Here is a 27,288-nt window from a genome sequence, read left to right as displayed (position 1 = left end):
GGCCAATTCTAGCAATAATATGCCCTAAATTAACGACAAGAGTAAATTATCAGTTGATCGGTTTTGCGACCTTCTTACCCATTACATCTGTATGTTGACATGTGATAATCCCCTGTCCCAAATGCTCATGGTTACACAAGAGTTCAGCGGGCATTTGGCATTCTCCGACACTTATATCTTTCCTCAAAGGAGACTACCAGGCCATATGGATTCTTTACTGAGATTCTCTACATATATTTAAATATATTTTTATTTACTATTGAAAGCTCCCAGGCAAGCATGTCTTGTGTACAGGGTAACAAACTTACATATCCATAGTCGTGTCAATCATAAAAAAAAAGAAAACCAACTCGTTGACAAACAGAAACATCCAGGAGAAGTTAACAAAGACTACCCTTATATAAGGTCGTCATTTATAGTGGTTCATGTGCAGATACAATGTGAGAGAGAAGGTCTCCGAGAGTGTCGGTTGCCCACAGAATGAAATTGTGTGCTTGATTGATTGGCTAAAACTACATTCTATATCCGCAAGAATATCATGTCACTTTGACATAGGACCACTATAAAAAAAAGCTATTTTGAGTCCTCAAACTTACCTAAAATCAAAGTAGGCTGTGCAACGGTTTCCCTGTCCATGCTGATGACTGTTACATATAACCGCCATCCTATAACTTGAACACCCACTTGATCTTTTGTTATACTCGCTACGAAACTGTTGTTGTTTGAGCCCTGATAGGCCCGTTTCATATCACAACTCTGCGACAACTACCCTGACTAAGTATAGTCCAGTCCACGCCTCAACACCATTGTCTTGCTCTTTTCAGTGTATACACAGAGCGACCAGCTATCAGAGCAGATAATCACAACTCCAAAGACAATCGTAATTAAGTGACCAAATCTTATTCAACTAATAAACAACATATCTTGACGTACATTCACCTCCAGCTCATATCCATCCATCATCTATTGTCCATAGATGTATGTAAACCCAAAACCATTCTAACTAGGCAGACACCCAAACTCCACCCTGATTACTGTCCTTGTTCGAGCGAAATAGTATTCTCGAATTAGGGACCACCACTGATACTCACACCGAAAACCGCCAGGGCCACGGCCAAGTCGAATGGCTCTGTCTATCCCTCTTTGATAACCAGTCATAGTCTTCATGCTGCTGAGGCCGTCTTGTTGCCAGACTCACCCCCTGCTGAAGCCGCCTGGAAACCACCGAAGCCGCCGCGGCCGAAACCACCTCCGTTACCGCCTTGGCCACCCTGACCTCCCTGACCACCCTGACCACCCTGGCCACCGCCGCCATTCTGGTCACCACCTTGGCCGCCCTGGTCACCGCCTTGACCTCCGTTTTGGTCGCCGCCTTGGCCTCCGTTTTGGTCGCCGCCTTGGCCTCCGTTCTGATCACCTCCCTGACCTCCGTTCTGATCACCACCGGCATCAGCAGCTTGGTCTCCTCCGTTCTGGCCACCGCCTTGACCTCCGTTCTGATCACCACCGGCATCAGCAGCTTGGTCTCCTCCGTTCTGGCCACCGCCTTGACCTCCGTTCTGATCACCACCTTGGCCGCCAGCATTCTGGTCACCGCCGGCATCAGCAGCTTGGTCTCCTCCGTTCTGGCCACCGCCTTGGCCTCCGTTCTGATCACCTCCCTGACCTCCGTTTTGATCACCGCCTTGGCCACCTTGGTTGCCGCCGTTCTGGCCACCAGCTTGACCTCCGTTGTTACCTCCATTGTTACCGCCCTGGCCACCCTGACCTCCGTTGTTGCCACCGTTGTTGCCGCCATTGTTGCCGCCATTGCCACCTCCGACGGTGATACGGATGCAGTCATCCTGTGCTCCTCTCTGAGCAACAGGCATGAGGACAGGCTGATGGTTGGATGCGGCAGACATACTGCAGATACGGTAGTTACCGGCAGGCAGACCGCCGTCAACCTTGGCGGTGAGGAGACCTTGGCCGTTACCAGCATCGTTGATACCCTTGAAGAAGGCAAACTGCTGAGGGTCCAAAGGCTGAGTAGGGTTCAGACTATCGCCAGTGTCCTGAACAGTGACGTGGGTATGGCCGATGATGTTACCACCACCGTCGAGGTCCTGAGGAGCAGAATAGTAGGTGGTTGTTGCATTAGTGAACGAGCCAGGTGCAAAGTTGATAAACTGCACGGAGATATCAAAGTCTTGATTGGCTTCAACGTTGTCACCGTTTTGAGGCGATGTGAAGACTGAAGAAACCATGTTGTTGGCTCCAGGAATCTTTCCCATAGCTGTAGGAGTCAGTATATGTAGAGAGGAAAGAGGGAATCGTAAAACTTACGAATACCGTTACATGAGCCGTCTCGGTTTTGCTCTCCATTGGTAAGTGTCTGACCAGCACAGAAGTTGATGAAGTTGTTGTTATCCCTAAGTCATGTTAATGGTCGTTTTTTCTTAAAGGTAGATGTGACCTACGTTGCTGAGGCAGCTTGCTCATCCGATCCGGGGTTGTTGCCATCTTGCTGCGAACCAGTTTGCACGGCGTTGGCGTCCAGAGTGTTGCCGCCGCCACCGCCGCCTCCGTTGTTACCACCGTTGTTGCCGCCATTATTGTTGCCGCCATTATTGCCCTGGCCGCCGTTGTTTCCGCCATTGTTGCCCTGACCACCGTTGTTGCCGCCACCGCCTCCTCCACGGCCACCACCTCCAAATCGACCGCCGCCGAATTGTCGTCGTTGGAGAGCGCGAGCCAGGGGGTGTCGTTTTTGGACAACAGCAGCTTCTGTAATGGCAGAGATGCCCAGAAGAGCAATGATTACGCCTTTGACCTGCATTGTGATGACTTTATGTTGATCTTGCCGAGAGAAAGTGAAAAATGAAATGAAGCCGAGGGCAAATACAATGTTGTATAAAAGTTTTCGAACGGTGCCAGACCAATTCGAAATAAAGAAAAAAGAATGGTCACAGTAAAGTCAACTTGGTCTCAAAGGAACGAATGAAAGAAAGAGACACTACCAGAGCTGAAGAGAAGAGAAGATGGTACGATTTTGGGACGAAGGGACGAGGGTTTAAAGCATCGGGGAAAACTGGAGATGATGATCGGAAACGAAGATGCCGAGAAAAGAGGCTGGCTTTCATTATGACAATCCCAGACAATTCAACGTCTCGGGCTTGCACATCAGACCGGATGGCATCTGGGCGGTTGAAGGGGCCCGGTTCAGGGTCACAACGCCATGGACGACGGCTGAAGCGAGCAATAGTACCCAAGATCTATCTCTCGCTTGAGAGGCAAGGGGGCAGCGATCAAACTTGATGAGAAACACCAAGACAGAACATCGTGGAACACAGTGACAGCACTAACTGCCTAGGACTTCTGAGACCGAGAAACGAAAACATGAGACAGCGGCAGAAGCGACCTGACGTCTTGGCCAAGGGGTCCAGAGATGCCTGTTCGGGCTGGGCTCTCAGTTGGTCAGGGCAGGTCGAGATGATTGTTCTCAGGTGGTGTAACAGGGACGTTGGAGAATGTTAGTCGATTGTGAGCGAGTGTAGTGTATTTCCTTAGCGCTTGGCTAATCTTGGCGGACGGTCATATCTCCGAGAGGCGATTGAGTGAGTATGTAATAGTAGAGATCCAAGTTAGGAGTTGACGTTGGAGATGAGATGCGGCTGCAGACGTCTCAGCCCGTGCCCCCTCCTTCCCAATTGGTATTGTGTAACTGGTTGCGCAGCCAATCAGAGTATGCACTGGCCTGTACCTGCAGCTAGTTGCCAGGGGTGCCTATAACTCCAAGCACAGCGCGTTTCGTCCACTGAAGCTCGAAACTACCATTGTTAAGCGCGAGTGTCGGAGAGTGTCCGCCCTGTAACGGAAAACTCATCAGCCAGATCGAGAGAATCTGATGAATAATAGACGATGCCCTCTCTGGGATGGTGAATCTTGTAATTGTCGACCTGGCTCGTCCACTATCATCTGCGTGGTTATTCGTTCTGTTTCTAATGCCTAGGTAACTGATAATGCCAAGAGAGCAATACTAACAACCCTTGCTATACTACTATATCATATCACGATATGTGCTCACGAATTACTGTCAACAGGTTGTCGGAGATTCAGAAAGATTCTTCACTTATTACACTCACAAACTCAGGCATATTGAGTTCAGTCTTATCTCATCCAGACTTTTCACCCAGATCTAAGCTCTATCCAACCAGTTCTCATGACTGACAGACAAGTTGGAGGCGTGTTGCAGATACGTCGCAGACTAGCAATAGCATGAATGCCTTACATTGGCGTTGCAACCACGAGGTAGCATCCAAACAGTGCCCTGTAACCGGACCTGTAACAATATCTCACTCAGTATCACGATTGTATTTTAAGCTTACAATATCGATAAGACATTCACGGTTTCCCCAAAGTTCCTGTTTCATCCGTATTTTTGCAAAATCCTTCAGCAATTGTTGACTGATCACTCGTCTCAGGCTTGGAGTGACACTGGATGAATCATGATCACGAAGCGAGCCTGAATCATTCAATTCTCCTAATTGTAATGATGTCATGTTTTGAAATTCTGGGCCAAGGCACATTGATTCCACATGGCATTTCGTGGTCTTGGCATTCTCTGTTGAAGATATCGTGTAGATATCGCGGAGCATCAAATAGCCCAAGTTTATAATCAAAAAGGGTGCATTCTCAAAGACCATACCACATTCATTTATAAGAAGCTACCAGCTGCAAAAATGTCCAGAACATTCCAATTTACATACACAATAAATCAGAGCTCCTCGGACATCTGCTTCTGCTCAACATCCTTGTAAGCCTCCACGATCTTGTCCAGCCAGGCAGCCATTCTGTAACCGGCCTTGGCAACCTGCTCCTCAATGACAGGGGCAGCCTTTTCAAAGTACTCGCCCCCGAGTTCCTGACCGACAATGGCATCGGCACCCTCGGGCAGAACTGTAGATCCATGTTAGAGACGAGTTGCGAATACAGCTGCTGCTGCTGCTGGGGTAATCGACATACCGTGAGTGCAGACGAGCGCATTGGCCTCCCGGGACCAAGCAAGTGCCGTGCTGATGGGGTCACTGAAGTCTAGATCCTTCAACCACGCGTCTTTCGCCTCCGCGAACTTGCCGTCTGTGATCTCAACTGCAAGCTGGCTGGCCCAGTTGTTGGCGAGCTTGAAGGGGTCGCCGTGCAGACCACCCAACAGCTTCTCAGCAATAGAGCTGTCCCAGACGTGGTGGAGGTTGAATGTGCGGCCATCAAACGTTACTGAGAGACCGTTACCTCCCTTTTCGACATCTTCGTTATGTAGAGGCTGGTGAAGATCTCCGATAAAGTGAACAACGAACTTGGCGGCCTGGTTGCGCTGCCAGAAGGGCAACTGAGGCTCAACTGATTGCTGGGTGTAGTTCTTGAGGGCGGTGAGGACACAACCATCGTCCTTGCAATCACGCTCAAAGTCGACGTCACACTTGTTAGGAGGGCTGTCATGAGCGTCGATGAAGTGAAAGGTTTTGGTGTATCGACCCCAATCTGTGTAGCGAATCGAGTCGGCCCATGATGCTATTTTTGCGAGGTAGTCTTCCTCGTCATTATAGAGAATATACTTGAGGTGAGCCTCGGTGGTGTTTGCGACAAAGTGACTGGCGAGGTAAGCGGTGGTGATATGACCGAGACCTGTGATGTGTGAGCTTATTAAACAATTGTTTTATGATGAATTAATGAACTGACTGCCCCAAGCAAAAGTGCCAGGCAAGTTAGCGAGGCCAAGAGCCAGCGCGCCAGCTGAGAGGAGCTTCATCATAACAGAATGAGGGCGGTCGCTAGATCTGAAGCTATGGAATGCAGTGGGTTTATCAGTCACAAAATGAAGGGAACAGAATCAAAGCTTTGAGAGGGAAGTGGAGATGTTAAAAGATGAACACGCTTAAGCTCAAGGTTACGGAGTAGGAAGAGGCGAATTCTAGATTGGACCAAGGCGTTTGAAGCTGGAGAGCTGAGCGCGAAGCGGTTGGCTAAGGTTGCCTATGTTTACGTTAGTCCTGGAGCACGATCGATAGTTGCTCATGAGTTGTCAGGGGTCTAGCTACTGGAGGCGGGATAGGCAAGCTTACAGCGAATCATGGTGGGCATGTGCCGCTCTACGGTGAAACATTGAAAGTGGCTGGGAAGAATGGAGCTGAGGCCGCTGAGATTTGCTCTAGTTTGAGGAGCTGAGGTTGATGGTTTATCATCAAAGCAGTAGAGTTATGCAAAGTATTTAGACTAGGGGTTACTGCATGAGTTGTCAATACCATGAGTTTAGTTCATATGTCCTTGCACTGGATGGATACCTTAGTACTATCATGATAAGAGTCAATCGGCCTCTTATCGAAGATAGACCCTGCATCTCACAGGACAGGCTCACACAAAAAGACTCACGCGCCTTGAAATGGCTGCGAGTTCTCCATATTTTAGCTCACAAGATCTCCAAGCCCAGTGCGTCACTTTGAACGATAAGCGCTCCTCAACTGGCCAATACACGATGACCAGTTACCAAACGGATCGATAAGACCTCCACTGTTGAACCCGACAACGGGACTGACCTGGGGATCTCCTTATCTGAGCCTGTGTCTGCAGTGCTTTGCCTTGCTTGGGTTTGGTATGGTTAACCGTTGTTCGTGGAACATTAAACTTTGTTGCTTATTGAAATATTTTTGCTCTATCTTACTCTTTCTTGTCTTCAGACGGCAATCAGAAGAACAAGCTCTGAATCTTGACCAGGTTTCGAGTAAACTCTGAATCAGAACAGAACCTCTTCTGGAATTGGATCTACATTTACTTGCTTACTCGCTTCCTACACTCGATCTCTCTTTGTAGCTGGCTGCCCTCGTGATACCCACCTTTGTCGCACCACCCTCTTCCTCTTCTACTTGATCTGATCTACCTTATCTAAACCTCTTCTCATTCTCCTTCTCCTTCTCGATTTACCCTCTTCGACTCCTTCGAAAACGACGACGATGCCGCTGCTGGCTTCAACCTCAATCGCCGCTGCGGCGCATGCGTTACCGGTCACGTTGGCTCTGTCGGGCATTTTTGGTAGCATCAGCTTGACCTCTTGGATATGTCTCCTCGTGCGTCCCTCTCTCTTCTCTCATTCGCGCGTCCTTGTGTTGCATTCGCATTCGCGATCTCAATTGCATGCGCGACCCTTAATTCTCCCCCATCTTGGCTAACGATGCTCTGCAGTTACCCCAATTGTTCGCCAATTACAAGGCCAAGAGCGCCGATGGCCTCAGCATGGCCTTTCTGGTCGTCTGGCTCTTGGGCGATATCACAAATCTCATCGGTTAGTTCTCATTCCTACCTAAATCCCCCAAAATCAAAATTTGTCTTGGGCACAGAGACAAATACCATTGCTACGCCATTGTCTGACGCCCTGGTCAAAAAATTTGACGTCGGCTAGAAGTGGCTTGCCACCACGCCAACTTTCAGTTTAGCTAACTGCTTTCTAGGAGCCTTGTTCACCCACCTAGCTCCCACTGCAATTGCCCTGGCAGGATACTTCTGCATTGCCGATATCGTCCTCATCGGCCAGGCCGTCTACTACAATGCCCTTAATGCCCGCCGAGCGAGTCGCGCCGGGGAACGTCGATCAAGTGATCCTACAGAAGAGTCTCCTCTGATCAACGGGTCCCGTAGACGCAGCTCTTCTTTTGGCCTCCCTGGGTCTCAGCGCCGCCATGCGACACATACCGAGTCCTCGATGGACCCATTGAGGAAGATTGTGACAGGCGAAGACGAAACCCCCGATAGCAAGCCTTGGCTTCACAACACCCTGAGCCTGCTCGCTGTATACGTCATTGGGTTCGCTGGCTGGTTTGTCTCGTACAAGGTCGGTGCTTGGGAGAGCGGTGACCCTGGTACCCCCGACGCGCCTGAGGAGGCCCAGAGCCCAATGGAGCTTGCTGGACTTATTCTGGGATACATCAGCGCAGCGCTCTATCTCTGTGCTCGAATTCCCCAAATTATCAAGAACCATCGGGAAAAGTCATGCGAGGGTATGTTGATCCATGCTTGCAGTCAATGGACGAGACTAATAATCTGCAGGTCTCGCATTGCTTTTCTTTATGCTCTCAATGAGCGGAAACCTCACTTATGGTATCAGCCTGGTAGCCTACTCCCAAGACAAGAAGTACTTGCTGAACGCGCTTCCTTGGTTGCTTGGCTCTCTGGGCACCATTGCTGAGGATCTCATCATCTTCGTCCAGTTCCGAATTTACTCCAACGATGAACGAGAGAGCGCAATTGAACCTTAAATCGCGATCGACAAGACAAGACATGGCAGTCAAGTTTTGAGACGGACGGAGGGAGGTTTTTGGAGGTTCTAATGTGCATGAACTGGCGTTTCATTCATTCATATGCGTGGCATTTGAGAAATTGGTTACATGAAGGAAGGGTGAAGCTTGAACAAGCTCACAATCAATACTGGGACATCCTCGGGATAGAGGTGCATGACATAATGCTTCGGGTCGAATTATAACTCTTCGGAGGGTTTTTCTTACTTATCAGTTCAATGAGTCTTTTAAAATGTGTTTTGCCAGTCATTAATAAACGTTCTAGATGCGACCAATTGAAAAACTGAAGCTTTTAATTCGACGATAAACTCGACCCATGCATGAGAGCATTCTCATGCCATAGTGGGGTTACACTTGTTGAAATACGGCGACTCAGCTCCGATGACGGGGTCGGAAGTTTGGCGGGGTTATATACTACTCGGTACTTTCATTAGACTCACTCGCTTCAACGCCAAAATTTAAACATCAGCAACCCCCCCCCCAACGTATCTTTGACTGAGTCTCTTGACCTCTTCCCCGTCAAGAGTCTCTCATTGATTCTATAACATATATACACCGACAATGGCTTCTCAATTCCCTACCAAGAAGTGCGGTATGTCGCCGTCAATACTCCCCCTCCATCCGATTTCGCACCACTATCTCTTCTCATGTCCACCTCTACACACGTATCAAACATCAAATACTAATTCATATATAGGTGTTCTCGGCGCCACTGGCTCTGTAGGCCAGCGCTTCATCCTCCTCCTCGCTCAGCACCCATACCTCACCCTCCATGCCATCGGCGCCTCATCTCGCTCTGCCGGCAAGAAGTACAAGGATGCCGTCCGATGGAAGCAGGCCGCGCCCATGGGCGATATTGCCGAGATGGTTGTGAGAGAATGCAAGGCTGAGGAGTTCAAGGACTGTGATGTTGTCTTCAGTGGCCTTGACTCTGACGTCGCTGGCGATATTGGTATATCCCTCTCTATCACGTACCAGCAATAACTGATCACTAACTTTATGTGTCTACAGAGCTCGAGTTCATCAAGGCCGATATTCCTGTCTTCTCTAACGCAAAGAACTACCGTCGCGATCCTCTCGTGCCTCTCGTCGTTCCCACCGTCAACCTCCCCCATCTCGACCTCATCCCTCATCAGCGCTCTGTTCGCTCTCTGAACAAGGGTTTCCTCGTGTGCAACTCCAACTGCGCTGTCATTGGTCTCGTTATTCCCTTCGCCGCTCTCCAAGCCGCTTTCGGACCTATCTCTACCGTCTCCATTGTTACTCTGCAGGCCGTTTCTGGTGCCGGTTACCCTGGAGTCTCCAGCATGGACATCATCGATAACATTGTCCCCTTCATCTCTGGCGAGGAGGACAAGCTCGAGACTGAGGCCCGCAAGATTCTCGGTCGCATTGACGACAAGGGAACTGCTTTCATTGAGCAAGAGGGGCTTCGTGTCTCTGCCACTTGCAACCGTGTTCCAGTCATGGACGGCCACACTGCATGTGTTAGCTTGAGCTTCGAGCGCAAGCCTGCTCCTTCAGCTGAGGAGGTTCGCAAGGCTCTCCGAGATTACAAGAGTGAGGCTCAAGCCCTCGGGTGCCCTTCTGCACCTGAGCCTGCTATCAAGGTATTTAGCGACGATGAGCCTGATCGTCCTCAGCCCCGTCTGGACCGTGACCTTGGCCGTGGATACACTGTCAGCGTCGGCCGTGTTCGCGAGGATGAGGCTGGCATTTTTGACATTAAGTTTACTGCCCTGAGCCATAACAGTGAGTCTTACAACTTCCCCTCTGAGGACTTATCTCAGACTGACTGTTCCAGCCGTTATTGGTGCTGCTGGTTCGTCGATATTGAACGCAGAGGCCGCCATTCTCAAGGGATACATCTAAAGGTACAGGGTACAGGGGATTTTAAAAAACAATTCGGTTATATAAAGATAAAAATAGATAATGGTATTTGTTTGGCGTTCAGCATTATCTCAATCCCTGCAAATATGTAACCTCACAAAACAACAGGAAAACTAAGAAGCGATATGAATTGCTATTTATTCATGATGGTCCGTAAAGTACATGCAACAGCCGACCATGAGGGTATACCATATCTATTCCTACCCCAGCGCAAGTGTCGTGACACCAATCATTGCGCGATCCATTGACTATAACCAAATTCAAATATGTGATATTCTAAAGTCCCAGTAATCCATGCTGTGCTCTGTATCCCAGTGCGCTAGCTATCCATCCATTGCGCCAAATAATAACCAGCAAACTCCAAAGGTATACAAACAAAACGCTATGTCATATGGCTCGGCGCCCATACAAAGCAGGGTATCTGTAGCATCATCGGCTACGATCCTCGGGAGAGGGGGACCTTGCCCTGCCAAGGCCACTGGAGAAAATACTGAGCCAACCATCGTGTCGACTCCATCGCGTAGTTCGGGTTTCGTTGGTAAGCAACCCTTGTTCAAGATCGGATTCACGGTCATCAGAACGAGAGCCAGAGCCCTCCGCAATAGTTCCATCGTCATCGTCATCATCGTCATCACTTGCATCGTCGCGATATGGTTCATAATGCGGCTCAGATGATGAGCCATGAGCAAGAGATCGAACCACGTCGCCCTTGCAGATGGGGCAAGTTCGTCGGCGAGTCGTCAACCAGGGAGTACTATAGATTGTTAGTAAATGAGACTTGCAAGCATGTATTTGGAGCACTTACATGCACTCTACGTGAAATTCGTGACCGCACGGGAGGCTCATGACTTGGCTCACGCCGTCGACGTACTCTTCAAGACACACCACACATTCGACTTGACGTCCCATGTACTTTTTCCACTCAGCAGAAAACCCACCAGAGCCCTTCTCGCGCTCAGATCGAGCATTGTTCCTGGCTGGGTTTGAAGGTGTTGGTATGGCGTCACTGGATCGCGTTTCTTCTTCAGGAGTACCCGCTGAACCCCTCGACCGAGGTCGTGCCCGTGAGGGAGATTCCTGTAGTAGAGGAGTGGTTGGTGTCGGAGCGGACGGTGAAGGAGTTCTCGGTGTCAGAGGCGGCGAGGGAGCGACTGTGTGGAACGTGCGCACGGGTAGGCGTTCAACGACTGACTTCGGGGCTCTCCAGCGCCTTCGGCGGATTCTAGCGCGAAGAATCAAAAGGGCGTATACGAAACTCAGAGTGACTAGCGGGCTGACGACCAGTACGAGAAGCGTATCGAAAAACGGGCTAGCATTACTCGTGGGAGTGATGGTGACCCAAAGTCCATCGTGTGCGTCATCGTCAGCTTCACCGGGCTCGTCATGTCCCTCTTCGCTGCGTTCGTGGGAAAAGTCGAGCACGTTATCCTCATCTTCTGTCAAGAATTCAACCAGAATTTCTTCCTCATCGGGTTCAGGATCGTCGTCGCTTGTGCGATCGCGAACAAGGGAAGTCTTTGATGGAATAACAGGTTTAAACCTTCTGGATCCAGGATGCTTCCAATCGTCGTAATTATCCTCAGATAAGAGGGGGCTTCGAACTTCTTTGGGTGACCCTCTGACAGCCTTGTTTTTCTTGGTGAATGTTTTCCTGGAATATCTCAGCGCTGTCTTTCGCTTTTTATTAGTTGGTTTGGTAGATCGTTCTTCAATTTGGCTGTGGCTGTCGTCGGCAGATCGTCTATCGTGGGTCGAGGCGGTAACCGTGGACTTGACGCCTTGTTTACTGTGCTTCCTCGACTTGGGACCTCTTTGAACTCTAAGAACAGGATTGCCTTGGTTGTCTAATGTATCTTCAATGAAGCTCCCTGGTTGCGTTAGCGCAGACAGCAGCTGCGCGGTCGTGCGAGCAGTGAAAACGGATGGGATGGTGACATTATCAACTTCAGGGCCATGCGCAAACATCTGAATAAGAGGGCCGCCTTTCTGGTTATCGCCAACAATGACGGCGAGAGCGCCTCTTCGCTGCGCCCACATTACTTTGTCGAGGAAACCGCAACCGCCTCGCATTAGTAGCGCCACTTTGCCGTCGATTTCGGAATGGTCATGCATGACAGAAACATGGCTGGAGGTGGTGTGACCATTGCCAGCGTTGGGGATAACGACTCGGCTTCGCTTAGCACGGACAGAAGTGCTGGACCTGGAAGTAGAAATAGAAGGGACAGCAGCCCTCAAGGCCTTGTGCAGAGCAATGGCCTCTGCTCTCTCATTCCATCCTGGTGTGTCGCTGCAGCCCAATTCGCCGGTACCGTGTATAAGAGCATCCTCGGCGAAACCACTGCCCACCCATAACTGACCACTTAGACCTCGCATAGCGAGCTTGGGACCAAAAGCGGCGGGACGGGCGGCAAAGGAAGTGCTGTTGTCGTCGGTCAAGCTGATGGCAGCATTTGGTGGAAATAATGAAAATGGGGTGTTGTAGTACATGGAGTTCCAAACGGACTTTGGAGACTTTTCTGAATCATCATCATGGGACCGAGACTGAGACGACTTGGAGTCAGTCTTTTGTCTGGACCTGAAGTTACCAGCGGGGTAATCGGCGTATGCGGTACGAAGCGAGGATGATATAGCGCGACAGAAGAGGAGGAGAGACGCTGCGATAAAGAGTATAAGAACAAAAACGCGCGGAGGACGCATCTTGAGCGACTGTACAAAAACAAAATTTCTCCAAAAAAAAAAAGGTAAATGGAGAAGAGTATGAGAGAGAGAAGGAGGAAGAAGGAGGAGGAGGAGGAGGAGGATAAAAGAGAGAGAACGAGAGGTTGGTGTTGGTGAGCTGAGGTGTGAGTGAGGTGACCTTGGGTTCGGTTTGGGTCTGGGCTTGGGGTCACTCGGAGATATACAAGTCACATAAACCAAAGACGTCACCTTTGGTCTAGGCCGATCATCCGTTGGTTAGTCACTCTCTTTTTGTTTTTGGAGAAGAGGAGGAAGAGAAAGGAAGTGAAGCTCCGATGGTGGTACGCGGAGACGAGGGAAAGGTGAGAGAGAAAGAAACTATGACATGGCCTAGGTCAGGGCTTTATGAGAGACTCGAGTAACAAGAAGAGCCAGAGGAAGGCCAGTATCAGTTGCCAGGCAAACGACGTGAGTGAGTATAAGGAAAGTTGATGTCAGTGTGGCTGACTGCAAAGTCAAATCAGTTCAGTGATAGATCTCACAAAGGAAAAAGAAAAAGCGTCTGAAAACTCTCGTCTTGGCGATGGGAGTGGGAAAAGAGCAGATCATAAAGTTACAAAGATGACCAATTCTCTCTGTGTGTTAGTGACGACAAAAGACAATGCATTCGAATCCATGACATGGCATGGCATGGCAATGGGCAATGGCTGATGAGAGGGGGAGGGACAAAGAGACGCACGCGGCATGGTGCCGTAAGTGGAGGTTTCTGGGCGGGGTTGACCTGGAGGCTAGAGCTGTGAGCGCTGTAACCAGCACCTCGACCCCTGTCATTTGAAGGTACCTATCTTTGGCTTCTAGACTTCAAGAGAGCTTTCCTTGGCTATTGCTGGGGGGCCACCCAACAACGTCTCAGAATCAGTTGATCAGATTAAGAGCTCTAGAGATAAGAGCTTGTGTTACTTGGTTACACATGAGTCGGGCTCTTTTTAACCCAACTCGGACTCGAGGGTTCAAGTCGTGGCTAGCATACACATAAAGCCATAAACAGATACCAACTCAGCTGGACAACTCCCGTGGGCCCCTGTCATGATCAGGCGCCCTTCAAAACCAGGGTCTCTTTGGCTCTGTCTGGTCTCTGTTCTGTTCTGTTCTTCTGGTGGTCACGTCACGTCACGAAACAGCCTCCACTCTCTAGCGCAAGCTACTCTACTCATATCCAGAGCTAAGCTCCAAGTTAGTAAATATTCGGGGTAGACTTGACGCCTCAAAGTCCATCCATCATCTTGTTCCTGAGCATCTACCGCAACCGTAAACTCGTGACTCGAGGCTGCAAAGCCTTGGACGAGTTGCTGTGCAACAAACCAACAATTTTTGGTTTATTGACTTTGCTCGCTAGGAACAGAAACCTACATGCTCTAGGCACAGGTGCAGCGTCGTAGTGTGTTGACAAAGTCGCGTGTTTTGTTTTGCTGTCGGTGAAACGGTCGGCTACGTCCATTCTCCATTCTCTATGCTCCGTGCATGAGACGAGATGATGTGGTTGTTTCTAGGAGCCTCTTTTCTCTTCTTGGCTAATGATGTTAACAACTTTTTAGCTTCTGACACGTGAGAGCGTCAGGTGAGTCCCTTCAATCAGACACAGTGACCAAGTCTAAGCCTTCAGCTGTGTTCTCCATATCTAGGATTCTAACGGCGGACTGCGGAGGCCCGCGGAGCCATCCATTCATGTTACGCTACCTCCAATGATCGACCCTCAAAGTGCTTGCACAACACAAGATACGAATACACCAATCAAGCTCGTATAAAGACGACCTGAACAAAGATCCCTCTCTCGTACCTGATCTAAATCTAACCCTGCCCTGCCTTGCCGTGCCCTGCCTCGGCAACGTAACGGGTCTGCAGATGCAGGCCCACGTTTCGTTTGGTTGACCTTAAAATAGATCCATTATTGATTGATTCCCTTGGACGTGCGTCGACCAAGCTTTTTGGCCTTGTTTGTTCGTCACTTCTCCCTATCCAAAGGGCTAAAGGGCTGAAGGGGCTGCTTGAGGTTGAGATCAACAATCCCTTGGGCAAAAGGGATAACCTCATCCTCGATTGTATCTTTAAATCAAGTTTAAGCTTGTATTCAAGTTAAATTAATGACTTGTGATTGTCGGGCTTGGGCATCGCTTCATCGGCGTTACCGCTATCCAGCCTCAAAGTTAGGGATTGCCAGAACCGGACGTGTAATTGTGCCACCACCGCGATCTGGTCAAACATGGCGCTTTTGATCCATACCACTTCTGGCTTGCCCGGATCCAGGCACCGAATTCAGTTTTGTAATTCTGATTGTATTGTGATTCTATCCGTGCGTCTGTACATAGGTACTGACTTCAGTGACTTGTGATTCTGCCTTAATAGCACCGGTTTGGGCTATAGTGGAGGCTTCGTTGTGACATTCGTCTAGCCTTTTCATTAGTACGCGCGTGTCCTATTTCCAATGCGTCTATTTGAACTCCGCTGTACGTCCATGTTTATCCAAAAGGCCGTTACCTCCCTGATCAACCCGCCCAAAGCAATCCCTCAAAACAAGGCAGTGAATGTTACGCTATATCCAATCATCATCTGTGAATCATTGTCTCGGCTCATAAACTCGATCCAGTCTGTTGGTCGTACCCACGCTCAACTAAACTTCTGGCTGGGCCACTCCGTCTGACCCGATCACCTTGCCAACATCCCAAGCCCTCTTCTCCCCAGCCTTGGACCATTGCACACTTTCCGCAGACTTTTCATCTGCACCACTCGCACGCTGTATTTGCTCATCTGCAAAACCGGCGTCTTTTAGACGTTGCTCCTGATTTTGTCGTAGCTTTTGTCGGTCTCTAAACGCCTCAACAGCATCATCCCAGTCATTGCCAACCTCATCTTCATCCATTTGTATGTCAGTCTTGGGATCGTATGTGTCTGAAAACCGTCGATCGATACCCGAGGACCCTCCCACTGTTCCTCGACCCCGGTATTTCGGGGGCGGTGCGGGTCCCATCAGATCTTCCATAGCATCCGATCCCTCTTCTTCCTCTTCCTTCCGCTTGCGGTCCTCATTCTTTTCCAGAGGCGATCGATGTCGATGCCAACTCCTAGATTCCCTGGGCGATCGAGACCGTCGTCGGCTTGAAGGTGATCTAGACCTGTCTCTCCGTTTATGACTGCGACGATGATGCCCTTCTTCTTCGGAAGCTCTGTCTCTGCTCCGTGATCTATCGCGCCGTCTGTGATCTCTTCGTGACCTATCCGACCGTCTCGATTCATCGTCAGTCTTGCCGCGACGATCGTCGCGCGACAGTCGACCCTGTCGTCGCCGCTCGCTGCGTTTATCTGTAAAAAGGTCGTCTGATTTCTGGTCATGTTCGCGTTCCTGCTTTCGATCCTTGTCGGTACGTTGCGAATTTCTCCTTGAAGAAGGGCCAGCCTCATCTTCATTTCTTGGCCGTTTCTTGCCGCCTAGGATGGCATGAATATCGCCCATCTGGCGCCGTCGAATATCATGGACACTCGGGTTTGTCTTGCGCCGCTTGATTTCTTCCGTGCGCTCGAGATCCTTGAGCCGTGCCTTGGACTCGGCGGCCTCTTTGGCTAGCAGCGCCTTGTTGTGATTGTCGGTATCCTTTATAATGTGTCGTAGAAATCGGGTGTTGGGTTTCATCATATTCGCAGGTCTGAAGCCATGTCAGCAACAGACTTGCCAGAATTGGTGGGTGTATGTATTACTTCTTATTCGTGCGATATGCTTCCATACCCATGGCTGAATATTTGAGAGAGCAGTCGCTTGCCTCTTGCGCCAAGAGGTCCGCAACATAATCATCGGTTAAAATTTCGTCGTTCTTTGACATCGTTGATCGGGTTCGAGAGCTCAGGAGACGCGCCAGTCGCAAGATATGTATATCGCCCCGAAATTGCGCCAAAAAGAGGTTGTAAGTTGAGGTTGCAGCTCTTGTGTTTGGCTAGAAGTGCTATGAATTGATGTCAGCAGTCTTCTGCCCCTCCACACCGCCTGTGGCCCAAACGGTATTCCACTAACCCAAATTAGGTTTCGAAGTAAACATATCCGCGTCCAACTAAACACAATCAACTTTCTATCACGAACCTAATAATTGGTCTTATTGTGTCACGGTATTCCCGTCCCTCTACTCATAATGAGTCAGCCAGACCCAGAAAAGGTTCTTGAAACCCTGAACAAACTTCAGTCATCACAAGAAATCTCAATTATAAAACTAAGTGAACCCATCTCAAGCTCAAGGCCTCAAGATGCCCGGCAACGAACATCAGATGCATCAAATTCAGCCTTTGACGCGCCAACTCCCGCAGGCTTAACAGCCGATCTAGCACACTACAAGGAACTCTTCGCCAAACTGCGCTTTTCATATGTGCAACAAGTCACAAAGGAAAAGTTCATCCGAGCCATTGTCGGCGACCCACCAATGATTGTCACAATGGAAGAGAATCTGGAGCTCGAAAAGGAAAACGCCGTTGCCAAGAAGCAACTCAAAGAGCTAAAGACAGAAGTGGCGGATATGGTGGCAGATCTTGAGAGGAGAGGTATCGAGCTTAGCCAGAAGTACGAGAATGTGCAACTTGGATCGGCAAAGCTGCGTGAGATGCCTACAAAGATCGAGGATTTGGAAATGCGAATTGAAAAATTACGCACAGAACTAGAGACCCCAGAAGGATCCGCCCCCAGCATGAATCTGCCTCTAGCCAAAACTCAGGATCTTGTCAACCAACGCAAGCTCGAACAGCAGGAACTCGCGCGAGAGCTGGAGTCCTTACAAGCCAAGGTCCCTCGGAAGAGAAAGGAGGCTGAAAGACTTCGTGTTGAACTGCAGCCTCTTGAGAACAAGCGCCAAAATAGCGCGACTGCTGCGCGTGAGGCGAGGAGGAGAAAGGAGGCCGCTTTGGGTGGCGCAGCGGATGACCTGGAGGAGAGAGCTCGCTGGTGGAGAGCGAGCGAGGGTGTGTTGACACAAGTTTTGGATATCAAGAATTAAGAGATGCGAACATGAATGAAGATATGAGATATCACGATAGGGTCGGCGTTGTGAGCATATGGGACACGGAATAGGGGTAGGGGCGTTTAGCATTTTAAATGCTACCTGGCCCTTGTTATTGCCTTGGCAGGGTGGCTCTTTTAATCATTTAATGTCGAAAATTCTACGGCACGTTCTCTGCATTGTATACAATGTAACTTGCGACATGCTCTGATGCAAACAGGTGCCTTTAGCGTGAAGCCTCGATCAGGTTTTTACAGTACCATGTAGTCAACCATACCGAAACTACACTCCCATTAGAAATTGAGGTGCTTTCTAGAAAACTATCATGCTTCAATATAACGGTGCTATGGATTCAAACTCTTGTGATCTACCCTTCAAGACAAATATGTTCCTAGAACCCAGACCCATATGCTCAATTTTACAACGTGGACATATTTGAAATGTCTCTATATAATACCTTGAGTCGCTCTCAACATGCTGTCTACTGGCTCTACAGGCAGCTCGGAAGCCTAAGATTGGTTCTTGATACTCCTGAGCCCTACATGCACACAGCCACAGATGATGGTGAGAGTTTGTCATTCCCAGGCACAACAACCGATATATGGTAAAGTTAGTTGCTCGTTGATGAGGAAGACAGCAAGTTCCATATTTCGTACATGTAGGGGATCTTGAAATGCTAGTGACAACTTTATTTAATGAGTATAGACGCAAGTCAATGACTGTTTGAGGTACGTGAGGTTAACAACTACCTCTACTAGCAGGACGGCTCTTATAACTATTTCGGTGCTTGTAAATAAATAAGATCCTGCAAGATAATATCATATAAGCGATACTGTCTTCTTCTTGCGAATCAGGTTGAGGATTGTAGTCTTCCAGCTGAGTGTCGAAGTCACAGAGGTGGCTTCTATCCCGAGAATACCGAGATTTTCATTATCAATAGGAATAAATACCCTACTCGAGTGCCTTCAATCTCGATCCTCGAGTCTATGAGAGTTCCTCGGCCAGTAAACGAACAGTCCTTCCCATATCAGGAAAACATCGATAGCATCAAAGACTTCAAGCGGACTTTGAAAGCATTCATGTTTCCTCTATAGCTGTATTCGGAGTATGTAGAGTACTGAACATGAGGAAGAGACGGGCTGAGTGGGAGTGAAGTGCCAAAGTAGAGTCATGAGCAAGACACAAACTGTTTCAGCAAAGTCCCATCTCTTACCTTGATCAAGTAGACCTCTTACCCGGAACTTGGATTATGATATCAACCCTCAATTCAGTACGATATCGTACTATTTTTGGTTCTCCTATGGGCTATGTATACTCCCTCTTTGTGAAATCTCACCAAGATCATTATATTGTGCACCAGCGAGGATACACCACTAAATCAACGCCTCTGTATAATGTCTACATACACAACAGAGGTTCATGCTAGGAGTTCTTGATCTCACTATCGCCGTGATGGATATGTTCCTGACTGTGTCGTTTCAAAAGATAAGGGAGCATCTCATCTGAGGGCCTAGAACCATGACAGTAGAATAGGCGAATTTCATGCTTCCTCTCTTGACAACTCGAAATCCATTCCTTGTTGGGACATTTCTCGGATACATATGCTCACTCGGGCTCCACTCAAAGTTGAATATCAATAAATCTCCTATCTGTTGGCCGACTTTACTAACAGGGGACAAGAAAGTAATACAATTGCAGTGTTGGCGCCAGCTCAACATGGCTGACATGAGGGCTTACAAGCATGACATTGATATCATGTAGTAATAAATACATGTACCGTAGATCCTATTTTCTGATTGGGTTCCAGATTTTGCCAGCAGATGAAGTCAGCACTAGATCTACGGGGTTTATGAAGCTAGGTTTTGAGGGTATCTTGTCATCTCCAATGCCTACGAAGCGAACATGGTGGTAAGAAACATTAATAGGTACAGTTCAACTCGATGAGTGCTTTGATGAGCAAGGCATAGGAATAGTTGCAGTCAGTCAACATCAGATGGTTCGACTTGAATATGCTCGGCCACAATTTAAAGCCTTGTCAGTCACTAAAACCAATACGCGTACTCATTTTATCCATGAGAGAGTTTCAGAGGATGCAAAATGTTTACGCGGAGAATAGCAAAGCCCGACCCGCATACGCAATGCGTTTTTACGGACAAATCAACTGTGCGACACTGACTTTCAAACGCCGGGACCCGATAATCAAAAGGCGTCCGTCTAACAAGCTGTCGCTATTATTTTGTCGCTCAAGGGTTCAGCAACCTCCATAGCCACAGCCAAGACCGAGGGGGAACATTGACCGAGCCAAGGCCAAGGCCAGGGCCGCCAAAAGACAAGACATGTTCCCAAGGCTTGGCTGCCTCTCATTCTCGGGTTGTTCCACGTAAACAGAGTTTGGGAGGGGGATTTCGTATCTCGGGTCCTTGAGTCCATTCCATGCACGTGCGTGGGTGCGCCCTCTCGACACAGCACAGCACAGCTTGACCTTGACCAGAGCTTACTTACTTCAGACAGGGGATCAGGACGACCCTGATTGGTCGAATGGGTTTACCCAAAACGGGTTGCATGTAGCGCGCACCCGCTGATTCATCGGGGAGTCGAATACGGCCTCTACCTGCGTAGTACGGCGTATTTGCTTGGTAGAGTTTTCCCCCAAGTGCCTTGGCTGTCGTGGTGATACGTGGACGGGCGGTCTGAGCCTCTCTGTCAGGGAAATGAGAGACTTGGCTTGAGTTAACGTTAAACGATGGATGCTATGCCTTGCCATGTTTGAGAACGAGTTTAGCTGCGGGGTGTGTTCGGAAACTGGTGGGAATCATTGGAAGAGTTGAACGAGTGTGGTTCAATATGACAGGGACCTTGCGGGTGTAACGTGAGGTGAGGGTGAGTACCGGTATTGTATGTATTGGATGAGGCTTGGACTCGGTGTTGAACATGCATGCGTACATACGAAAATGAAGTTGAAAATGTTGGTTTGAGGTGCCGATCTGTGTGAAACCCTGGTTGTGAATCATCAAGGTTGAGTACACAGTCGGCATGTTTACTAGGTACGTATATTGGAGTTGATCTGGCCTCAAGGTATAAACATGCTGAGAATTGAACATGTTGCTAGTACGTATAATGGATCTTGTATGTCCATCACTGACACCCTCCCATATCGTTCTCGCTATCGCTATCACATCGCTTCGCTTCGCATCGCATCGCTCTTGCCATGTGCGGCACGGGAGTTATGCTTGCCCGCCGCTCCCGCATCCCGGCCCCACATCTGCACCGCGTAGCCGTAACGAGCGAGGCCCACATGTGACCTTTTATGTGATTTTCTGTGATTTTGCATCGCATCCCCAATGTCACAATGCGACTATGCGAAAACGCGTATCTCGAAAGAGAGCTCGAATATTCCCTCAGCCTCAGATCATTGAGACGCATTGGGCAGTCGTTCTGCATTGGGTGTGAGATCATGATTGACTTCTCGAGTAGAACCTAACGTAGTAAAGACTAATAATAAACGAGCTTTGCGAAGAATGTAGCTGTGTCGATCGACACCTGATTCATCCCACGCAATTCGCTTAGTTTACGAACGTTACCTGATGGTTGAAACTCAATGCTCAAGTCCAAGACAAAGAAAGGCAAAAGCAAAGGCAAAGACGCAAGGCGTAGCGCAATCTGATCTACTCAATCGGGATCGCGCAAAGATTTCTCCAAAGAGTCATCGCCGAACGAGAAGAAGGAGGTCAAACCCTGAATCTACCACACAAAGCATTATCCCCAAAAGGCAAACAGTCCTAAGTCTCAAGCGACACACCTGATCTGATCTGATGTGATCTGTCTGGTATGATGTGAATCGAATGTCTCTTACCCCTTATTATCCAGCTCCTTTTTCTCCATTCATATCCCATCCCAACCCTAACCCGCCTGTTGGCCGAGGCCGTCACCGTCCGTTAACCCCACAGCAGCCGGAGGGTAGCAAAAGCCCGAAAGCCGGACCCCAGTTTGACCCCCCATTTTTCTTTTTGGTCTGTTTCTGATTTTCTGAGTCTCAGACTCTGAGTCTGAGAGTCTGAGATGAGACGGGGCGAATGCGAGGTTGGATCTCCAACTCCGCAGTCCGCGTCCGCGGAGCCCCAAGTGCCCCGCGGACAATCAAATCAGTCCGCACCGCGAAACGCAAACATGACAGATTCAGAACAAGAAAGACACCTCCTGACTATTTTCGCTCTTAACAAGGATTCTTGACGCCATGAATAACCTTGTTAACTATTGAGTTGACTGTCTGTCAATGGTATTGCTCCTCTCATAATAAAGTTTGTTCACTGTTTGTTGTGGTACAGTCCCACTCACTGCCTTTTGCTACTGTAGCAATCCATGGATGGTGTTGGTGTGTAATCATGATGATGCTGTCGTATGTTGGGGCACTCGCTTGCAGTCAAGCGCAGTCCAGTCACTCAGTGCAGGATGAGCTCGTCTTGTAATAAATGCCACTAGAGGGCGGCATCATCAGTAAGCGTCAGCTTCAAATGTCTGTCTGTTTCGTCCGTTGTTTGGTCCGACACGGGCCTTGGTCGCCCGCCCAACAGCACATCGCATCACCAACTGCACCTTAACTTAGGGCTGACACTGGGTGACACACATTCCCAACCTTGTTCGAATGGCGTTTTTGTTACTCTGTGACAAGCCAAATACCCGCAGCGGTATCCGTGGACAGTACGCCTAGTTCAGTAAAAGGGCGCCAGCGGAATTCATATCAGCCCGTCTCGCGCGTGTATTACTCAACCCGTAGCTAATAAGTCATCAATTCGGCCGCCCCTTAACCCAATGGATCTTATACCCAGACTGGCAGTCTTTTCGACACTACCTCGCGCAGTATCCGTACAATGTACGTACAGTCGAATTTCTAGATGTTCTGCTATTGTAAGCAGTATCGTCAAATATCCAATCATATCCACCTCGTCGTCTACCGTACCCAGCAGCCTCAATAGGATACACCAAAGCAGCCAATCACGCAGAGACTTCCCTCGTGGGACTGCAGATGATGGATGATGACTCTTATGCCCATGGGGACTAACGTTAATATCTAGCACAGAAGGGGAATGCGAGTCTACGGGTCATTGGCCGTTGGTCACCGGCACATTACAGCTCTGCCGGATTTACGGCTCAACGTGCATCTTTCTCAATAGAGATTCCCAAGGCTCTGCGCCTTAGCTCCGGGTTTCCGTGCTAGCACCAAATAAGCAGAGAGAGAGAGAGGTGTGTGTTTAGAATATGCCATTGACGGGCTATTTTTTAGAGCTTAGCTGCAGTCTAAGACTGACTGTCTAATGATAACAGAATAATTCTTTATCATGCATTCGGCCTTTTTTTGTTTCTCATCAAGGTCGAGCTTGATTTGCAATCACCCTAGCAAAGCTGATTCATTGATTAGCTTAACCATAACCGTTAAGAATAACCACGTTTACCAATTCGATCAATCACAAATGGTCCGTGCCTAGTTCGGGCAAATGTTAGAAGTGTGTGTACGTGTGTCCACGGCATTTGCAAGGGACCGGAATTTGACAGCTCGGTGATTTGCGCTATGGATCTTCAAAGGGCCCCGAATCAAAGAACTAGAGAAGAAAGGGGACCAGGGATTGCCAAGCGAAGAGTCGATCGAGACCGTCTCAAAGTGACGTGTGGTCAAATGCTCTATGATCTGATGGAGGGGGGTTGATGTGCCTGTGGCTTATTAGATACAGTAATAAAGTATTAAAGGATTAACGATATGCTTTTGCGGGCGACTGAGAGGGCATGGTAAGATTGATGTGACTGCATCCCCACAGTGACAATGAGATATGTGATGAGACAGCAATGGACATGTGCAATTCAGTAGCGATGGGGCAATCTGATCTGATAATTTAGGGAGTCGGATTAGGTATGTATCCATATGATATGTACAAGTCTATCTGAAATATGCATCCTTCTCAAAGCCCTATTTCCTATCCTATCATGTTCTCCCTCCAATGGCGTTATTTTTGTCTCAACTTTAGCTCTCTGTGCTTCTGACAAAAGGCTTGTGCCATGATCGTGCTCGTGGTTGTCATTCCACATCCATCTTCTTTGTATCATGCAATCTCCAAATCACCACGTTGCCCTGCCCTATCCTGTCCTGTCGTGGCGTCGAGCTGGGGAGCTTTGTACAAGTATCCCCATATCCCGTCGGCAGTCGGAAAACATACAACGCCGCACCGAACCTCACACGTGTGAGGTGAAACCGTGCCTTTTAACACCAAACCCCCAAGGGTATAAACCCAAACAAGAAATGAAAGCCCAGAAAAATTGAATCCCAATAAACACCGTGCCGCGTGACAAATTTGGACGTAACAAAGATGGCCGTAAACAAGTCTATAGTATTGTACAGTCAAGTGTTTATAGTCGCATCGGTTCACCATCGTAGCCAGAATATATCATGGGATCGCCCATGCCCAGCATAACTTCGGGGTTGGGACATGACAGAACATGAGGCTTGATTGTTCCAAATTCTGATTCGACGAGGCCCTGATTCAACAAGTCCATATTTGCCATCATGCCATTCTGTTGCTGCTGTTGTAGGAATTGCATGGTAAGGTCGCTAGGCTGGGGCTTGGTCATTGTCCAGGCGGGAAAGTTGCTCATGGCGGGCGATTGCGAGGGGAACAGGCTGGAAGCATCTATCTCGGGTGGTGGAGGGGCGAAGTCGAAGTCGGCGCTGCCTGTGAAGCTCTGCGGTGAGAGGGTCATGGCATTGGCGTTACCAAAGGCGGCCCTTCGATAGTCGTGCTCAAAGTCGGAGTGGTCGAGCTCCGATGATGACGCTCGCTCGGTTCGGTTGCACACGGATGAATCGGTGTCCTTGATGGTTTCCTTTGCAGGCTCGTGCTCCTTCTGTTGATCCTCGAGCTGTCGAGCCAGCTCAGCCATACCAGCTTCGTCTTCAGGGAACACTGAGTGAACAGGGAGGTCGATATCGCTGTTAGGGCGGATGCAGCCGAGCTTCTGGGCGATGTTGTGGATCACGGGCTGGCCGCGGTCGTTGAGTTCGGGCTCTCCCAAATCCCAAGACTGGTTGTTTCGAACCATTGAGTAGAGCTTGTGGACTGTAGCAATGAGGGCGAATTGTGTGTTCTCGAGAACCTCGGCGTAACTATTGCGTGTAAGTGAGATGCAGACCAAGTTGGGAAATCTGAGCACGTACCCTCTAGGCAATTGCTTGTATTCCATCTTCTTTCGTACACCAGCTGTGCAGACTAGACCGTCGTCTTTGCATCGCTTGCATGGGAATTCACCGTCGCACTTGAGTTCGTGTTAGTGAGAGGTGGGGTTAAAGAGCTGTAGTACTAAAAACGTGCCTTGGTCTTCTTCATTCGGCATCTTTCGCAAGCCTTCCACACACGCTTATGTCGGCCGTCCATACCAGTTGTATGTGTGACATGGTCGTGGTGGTGAATTGTAGCAGCACTTGAGCTGGCTCGCTTGGAAGTGCGGTGCACAGGCTTGACAGACTTGGAACTTGACGATGTGCTCTTTCGAGAGAGGGTCGACTTATGATCCTCAGCGGGAGGAGATGGTAAGCTACCTGATCCCATTGCTGCTGTAGTTATAGCTAATATGACTATGATATGCCAAGCAAAGTCGATTGAGGTGATATACAATCCAGATTGTGGGTTGTGTTTGGATTGGGTGGATGTTGAGTGGTGTAAGCCAGTATGTGTAAGCCAGTGTTGGTAGTAGTAGTAGTAGAGTACCAAGCACCTGGGACAGGAGTGGGTGGTGATGTCTGTATATAATAGATATGAAAGCTGAAGTGGAAGAGGGGAAGAAAGAAAAGAAAGGTTCGAGCAGCTTAATAATAGTTGTAGGCGAGGCCAAGGCAGGTCAAGTCAAGCAAGGTTGGATCTTGTGTGACTGGAGGTGACTTGGCGAGAGGACAGTAATAAGTGAATCATGCGTAGAGTCTAAAGAGAAAAGAGAGGGCCTTGAATTATTATGGATTTGAGTTATGTATTATGTGAGAACGAGCGATCCCGGTCCACGGCGGTCGGAAGGTTTTCGTAGGGTGTAGACTGTAGAATAACCAACCAGTATGAATAGGTACATCAGGTATCAGAGTGCAAAGGAAGTTTCCGCCCGCGCGCTGCGGTATGAGTTACGAGTGAGTGAGTGCCCGTGAGGATGAGTGAGTTACTGGGAATGGAGGGCGTGTAGTTAACGGTCGGCGTGGTCATTATGTCCGAGAAGGCGAGAGAAGTGCTAGAGTGCTCCATGTTACAGGGATCGTCCAGGGAGTCGAGGCTAGCAGGGGTCGAGATGGATCCGCAGATGATGGATGTTGATGTTCTGTTGATGGTGATGGTGTGGATCCTCTGGAAGTTTGAGGCACTGGAGCGACCTAAAAGTCCGCCCGCGTTGACGGCGGCGGACTTAAGAGAATGTGAGGTACGTACTGACAGATTGATTGCTTGATTGATTGATTGTGGTGGTACGGCGATGATGGTGATGGCTGACGGGAGGCTTGGGTGCTTCCCAACTGCTGGTGCTTACACTGAACCTAACTTAACATAACCTAAGGGGTTATCAGTTTGAGTAAACCGTTGGAAATACAAATTGATTGGGCGCCCATCAAAATGAGGGACAACGCGTTCTCAGGGCGCAAGCAAATTGTACCCAAAACTTAAAGCATAAGAGCGAGGCTGATGAGTGTATGATGAGTCTCTGCCAAGCCAAGCCAAACCAAACCCAATGCCATGCCCTTGATCAGCATCAGGGTGCGAGACCGAGAACGAGCATTGAGCGAGCTAGCTGCTAGGGGTGTTTTTGGCGATCCCCTTTCCCTGTGGCTATACAACAATTACAGTACGGAGACTGTCACTGAGCGCGTATTTTGCGTATAATATCAAATCACTCGCAAGGATTAAATGCATCGCTGACTGCCGTACCAGTTGGCTCTGGCTCTGGCCATGGTTGAACTTTGAAGCTTTGTTTCTGGTTTCAGAACGGCAAATGGTACTTAATTGCGCTACATAACGCTACACCTTGCTACACTGCAATGTACAGTAAGACGGATTGATGCTTATTGTTTGGAGGTGCAGATGACCCAGTCGAGCTCCTACAATCTCGGACTTGATTACTTTGTACAACAATTCCAACACAATCACTAAAATTGTAAGATATTGGATGTGTGTAAGACCATACCCCACAGGGAATAATGCGGCTATTTCTAGATACGTGTATATATAATTCTTGTCCTCTTCTTACATAGTCTACTCCCGAGACCGATCTCGTCATCGTGCTCGATCAACAGACAAGTTGCTGATGCATCATCCTTATTATGTACATCCAAGCAAGGTCTGTAGGCCATC

The 27,288-nt window shown here is 48.9% G+C and overlaps 8 protein-coding genes across 8 annotated transcripts; 3 read left to right on the top strand and 5 right to left on the bottom strand.

Annotated features, from left to right (window-relative positions):
• Nucleotides 1-922: 922 nt before the first annotated feature.
• Nucleotides 923-2,902, bottom strand: FOBCDRAFT_294807 (uncharacterized protein). The gene is made up of 3 exons (XM_059611854.1): nucleotides 2,460-2,902; nucleotides 2,326-2,411; nucleotides 923-2,275 (listed from the first exon to the last, which is right to left on the bottom strand). The coding sequence occupies exons 1-3, from the start codon at nucleotides 2,816-2,818 to the stop codon at nucleotides 1,164-1,166; spliced, it is 1,557 nt and encodes a 518-aa protein (XP_059465142.1). The 5' UTR covers nucleotides 2,819-2,902; the 3' UTR covers nucleotides 923-1,163.
• A 1,764-nt stretch (nucleotides 2,903-4,666) lies between these two features.
• Nucleotides 4,667-6,117, bottom strand: FOBCDRAFT_41801 (phospholipase C/P1 nuclease domain-containing protein). Its single transcript, XM_031186485.3, has 4 exons — nucleotides 6,102-6,117; nucleotides 5,719-6,012; nucleotides 5,005-5,664; nucleotides 4,667-4,938 (listed from the first exon to the last, which is right to left on the bottom strand). Exons 2-4 carry the CDS (start codon nucleotides 5,789-5,791, stop codon nucleotides 4,757-4,759), a joined length of 915 nt encoding a protein of 304 aa, XP_031037620.3. The 5' UTR covers nucleotides 5,792-6,012; nucleotides 6,102-6,117; the 3' UTR covers nucleotides 4,667-4,756.
• A 776-nt stretch (nucleotides 6,118-6,893) lies between these two features.
• On the top strand, nucleotides 6,894-8,569 carry FOBCDRAFT_41800 (PQ loop repeat-domain-containing protein). Its single transcript, XM_031186486.3, has 4 exons — nucleotides 6,894-7,100; nucleotides 7,216-7,315; nucleotides 7,482-8,027; nucleotides 8,077-8,569. Exons 1-4 carry the CDS (start codon nucleotides 6,987-6,989, stop codon nucleotides 8,283-8,285), a joined length of 969 nt encoding a protein of 322 aa, XP_031037621.2. The 5' UTR covers nucleotides 6,894-6,986; the 3' UTR covers nucleotides 8,286-8,569.
• Nucleotides 8,570-8,776: 207 nt separating this feature from the next.
• FOBCDRAFT_41797 (uncharacterized protein) lies at nucleotides 8,777-10,295 on the top strand. Its single transcript, XM_031186493.3, has 4 exons — nucleotides 8,777-8,916; nucleotides 9,022-9,276; nucleotides 9,336-10,076; nucleotides 10,129-10,295. Exons 1-4 carry the CDS (start codon nucleotides 8,886-8,888, stop codon nucleotides 10,194-10,196), a joined length of 1,095 nt encoding a protein of 364 aa, XP_031037628.2. The 5' UTR covers nucleotides 8,777-8,885; the 3' UTR covers nucleotides 10,197-10,295.
• A 257-nt stretch (nucleotides 10,296-10,552) lies between these two features.
• On the bottom strand, nucleotides 10,553-13,164 carry FOBCDRAFT_41795 (uncharacterized protein). Its single transcript, XM_031186494.3, has 2 exons — nucleotides 11,020-13,164; nucleotides 10,553-10,968 (listed from the first exon to the last, which is right to left on the bottom strand). Exons 1-2 carry the CDS (start codon nucleotides 12,909-12,911, stop codon nucleotides 10,644-10,646), a joined length of 2,217 nt encoding a protein of 738 aa, XP_031037629.2. The 5' UTR covers nucleotides 12,912-13,164; the 3' UTR covers nucleotides 10,553-10,643.
• Nucleotides 13,165-15,561: 2,397 nt separating this feature from the next.
• FOBCDRAFT_203108 (uncharacterized protein) lies at nucleotides 15,562-16,765 on the bottom strand (the record flags this gene model as incomplete). The annotated part of the gene is made up of 2 exons (XM_031186495.2): nucleotides 15,562-16,591; nucleotides 16,644-16,765. 2 exons carry the CDS (start codon nucleotides 16,763-16,765, stop codon nucleotides 15,562-15,564), a joined length of 1,152 nt encoding a protein of 383 aa, XP_031037630.1.
• Nucleotides 16,766-17,004: 239 nt separating this feature from the next.
• Nucleotides 17,005-17,920, top strand: FOBCDRAFT_294803 (uncharacterized protein; the record flags this gene model as incomplete). The annotated part of the gene is made up of 1 exon (XM_031186496.3): nucleotides 17,005-17,920. Exon 1 carries the CDS (start codon nucleotides 17,069-17,071, stop codon nucleotides 17,918-17,920), a length of 852 nt encoding a protein of 283 aa, XP_031037631.2. The 5' UTR covers nucleotides 17,005-17,068.
• Nucleotides 17,921-24,319: 6,399 nt separating this feature from the next.
• On the bottom strand, nucleotides 24,320-26,888 carry FOBCDRAFT_241044 (uncharacterized protein; the record flags this gene model as incomplete). Its single annotated transcript, XM_059610337.1, has 7 exons — nucleotides 24,320-25,073; nucleotides 25,125-25,176; nucleotides 25,323-25,517; nucleotides 25,580-25,706; nucleotides 26,080-26,349; nucleotides 26,661-26,766; nucleotides 26,866-26,888. The coding sequence occupies 7 exons, from the start codon at nucleotides 26,886-26,888 to the stop codon at nucleotides 24,320-24,322; spliced, it is 1,527 nt and encodes a 508-aa protein (XP_059465141.1).
• Between the last annotated feature and the right edge of the window lie 400 nt (nucleotides 26,889-27,288).

Source organism: Fusarium oxysporum, chromosome VI, assembly GCF_013085055.1.
Source record: "Fusarium oxysporum Fo47 chromosome VI, complete sequence".
NCBI classification, from domain to species: domain Eukaryota; kingdom Fungi; phylum Ascomycota; class Sordariomycetes; order Hypocreales; family Nectriaceae; genus Fusarium; species Fusarium oxysporum.
This window is presented reverse-complemented; position numbering and strand designations above follow the sequence as displayed.

Coding starts and splice junctions, on each gene's coding strand:
- FOBCDRAFT_41801 (XM_031186485.3), bottom strand. CDS start 5,791: ATGATGAAGCTCCTCTCAGCTGGCGCGCTGGCTCTTGGCCTCGCTAAC. Junction 5,665..5,718: donor TGGCACTTTTGCTTGGGGCA/GTCAGTTCATTA, acceptor CACACATCACAG/GTCTCGGTCATATCACCACC. Junction 4,939..5,004: donor TGCGCTCGTCTGCACTCACG/GTATGTCGATTA, acceptor ATGGATCTACAG/TTCTGCCCGAGGGTGCCGAT.
- FOBCDRAFT_41795 (XM_031186494.3), bottom strand. CDS start 12,911: ATGCGTCCTCCGCGCGTTTTTGTTCTTATACTCTTTATCGCAGCGTCT. Junction 10,969..11,019: donor GAATTTCACGTAGAGTGCAT/GTAAGTGCTCCA, acceptor AACAATCTATAG/TACTCCCTGGTTGACGACTC.
- FOBCDRAFT_41797 (XM_031186493.3), top strand. CDS start 8,886: ATGGCTTCTCAATTCCCTACCAAGAAGTGCG. Junction 8,917..9,021: donor ATTCCCTACCAAGAAGTGCG/GTATGTCGCCGT, acceptor ATTCATATATAG/GTGTTCTCGGCGCCACTGGC. Junction 10,077..10,128: donor TACTGCCCTGAGCCATAACA/GTGAGTCTTACA, acceptor TGACTGTTCCAG/CCGTTATTGGTGCTGCTGGT.
- FOBCDRAFT_41800 (XM_031186486.3), top strand. CDS start 6,987: ATGCCGCTGCTGGCTTCAACCTCAATCGCCGCTGCGGCGCATGCGTTA. Junction 7,316..7,481: donor CGATATCACAAATCTCATCG/GTTAGTTCTCAT, acceptor ACTGCTTTCTAG/GAGCCTTGTTCACCCACCTA. Junction 8,028..8,076: donor TCGGGAAAAGTCATGCGAGG/GTATGTTGATCC, acceptor AATAATCTGCAG/GTCTCGCATTGCTTTTCTTT.
- FOBCDRAFT_294807 (XM_059611854.1), bottom strand. CDS start 2,818: ATGCAGGTCAAAGGCGTAATCATTGCTCTTCTGGGCATCTCTGCCATT. Junction 2,412..2,459: donor GAGCAAGCTGCCTCAGCAAC/GTAGGTCACATC, acceptor AACATGACTTAG/GGATAACAACAACTTCATCA. Junction 2,276..2,325: donor CGGCTCATGTAACGGTATTC/GTAAGTTTTACG, acceptor TGACTCCTACAG/CTATGGGAAAGATTCCTGGA.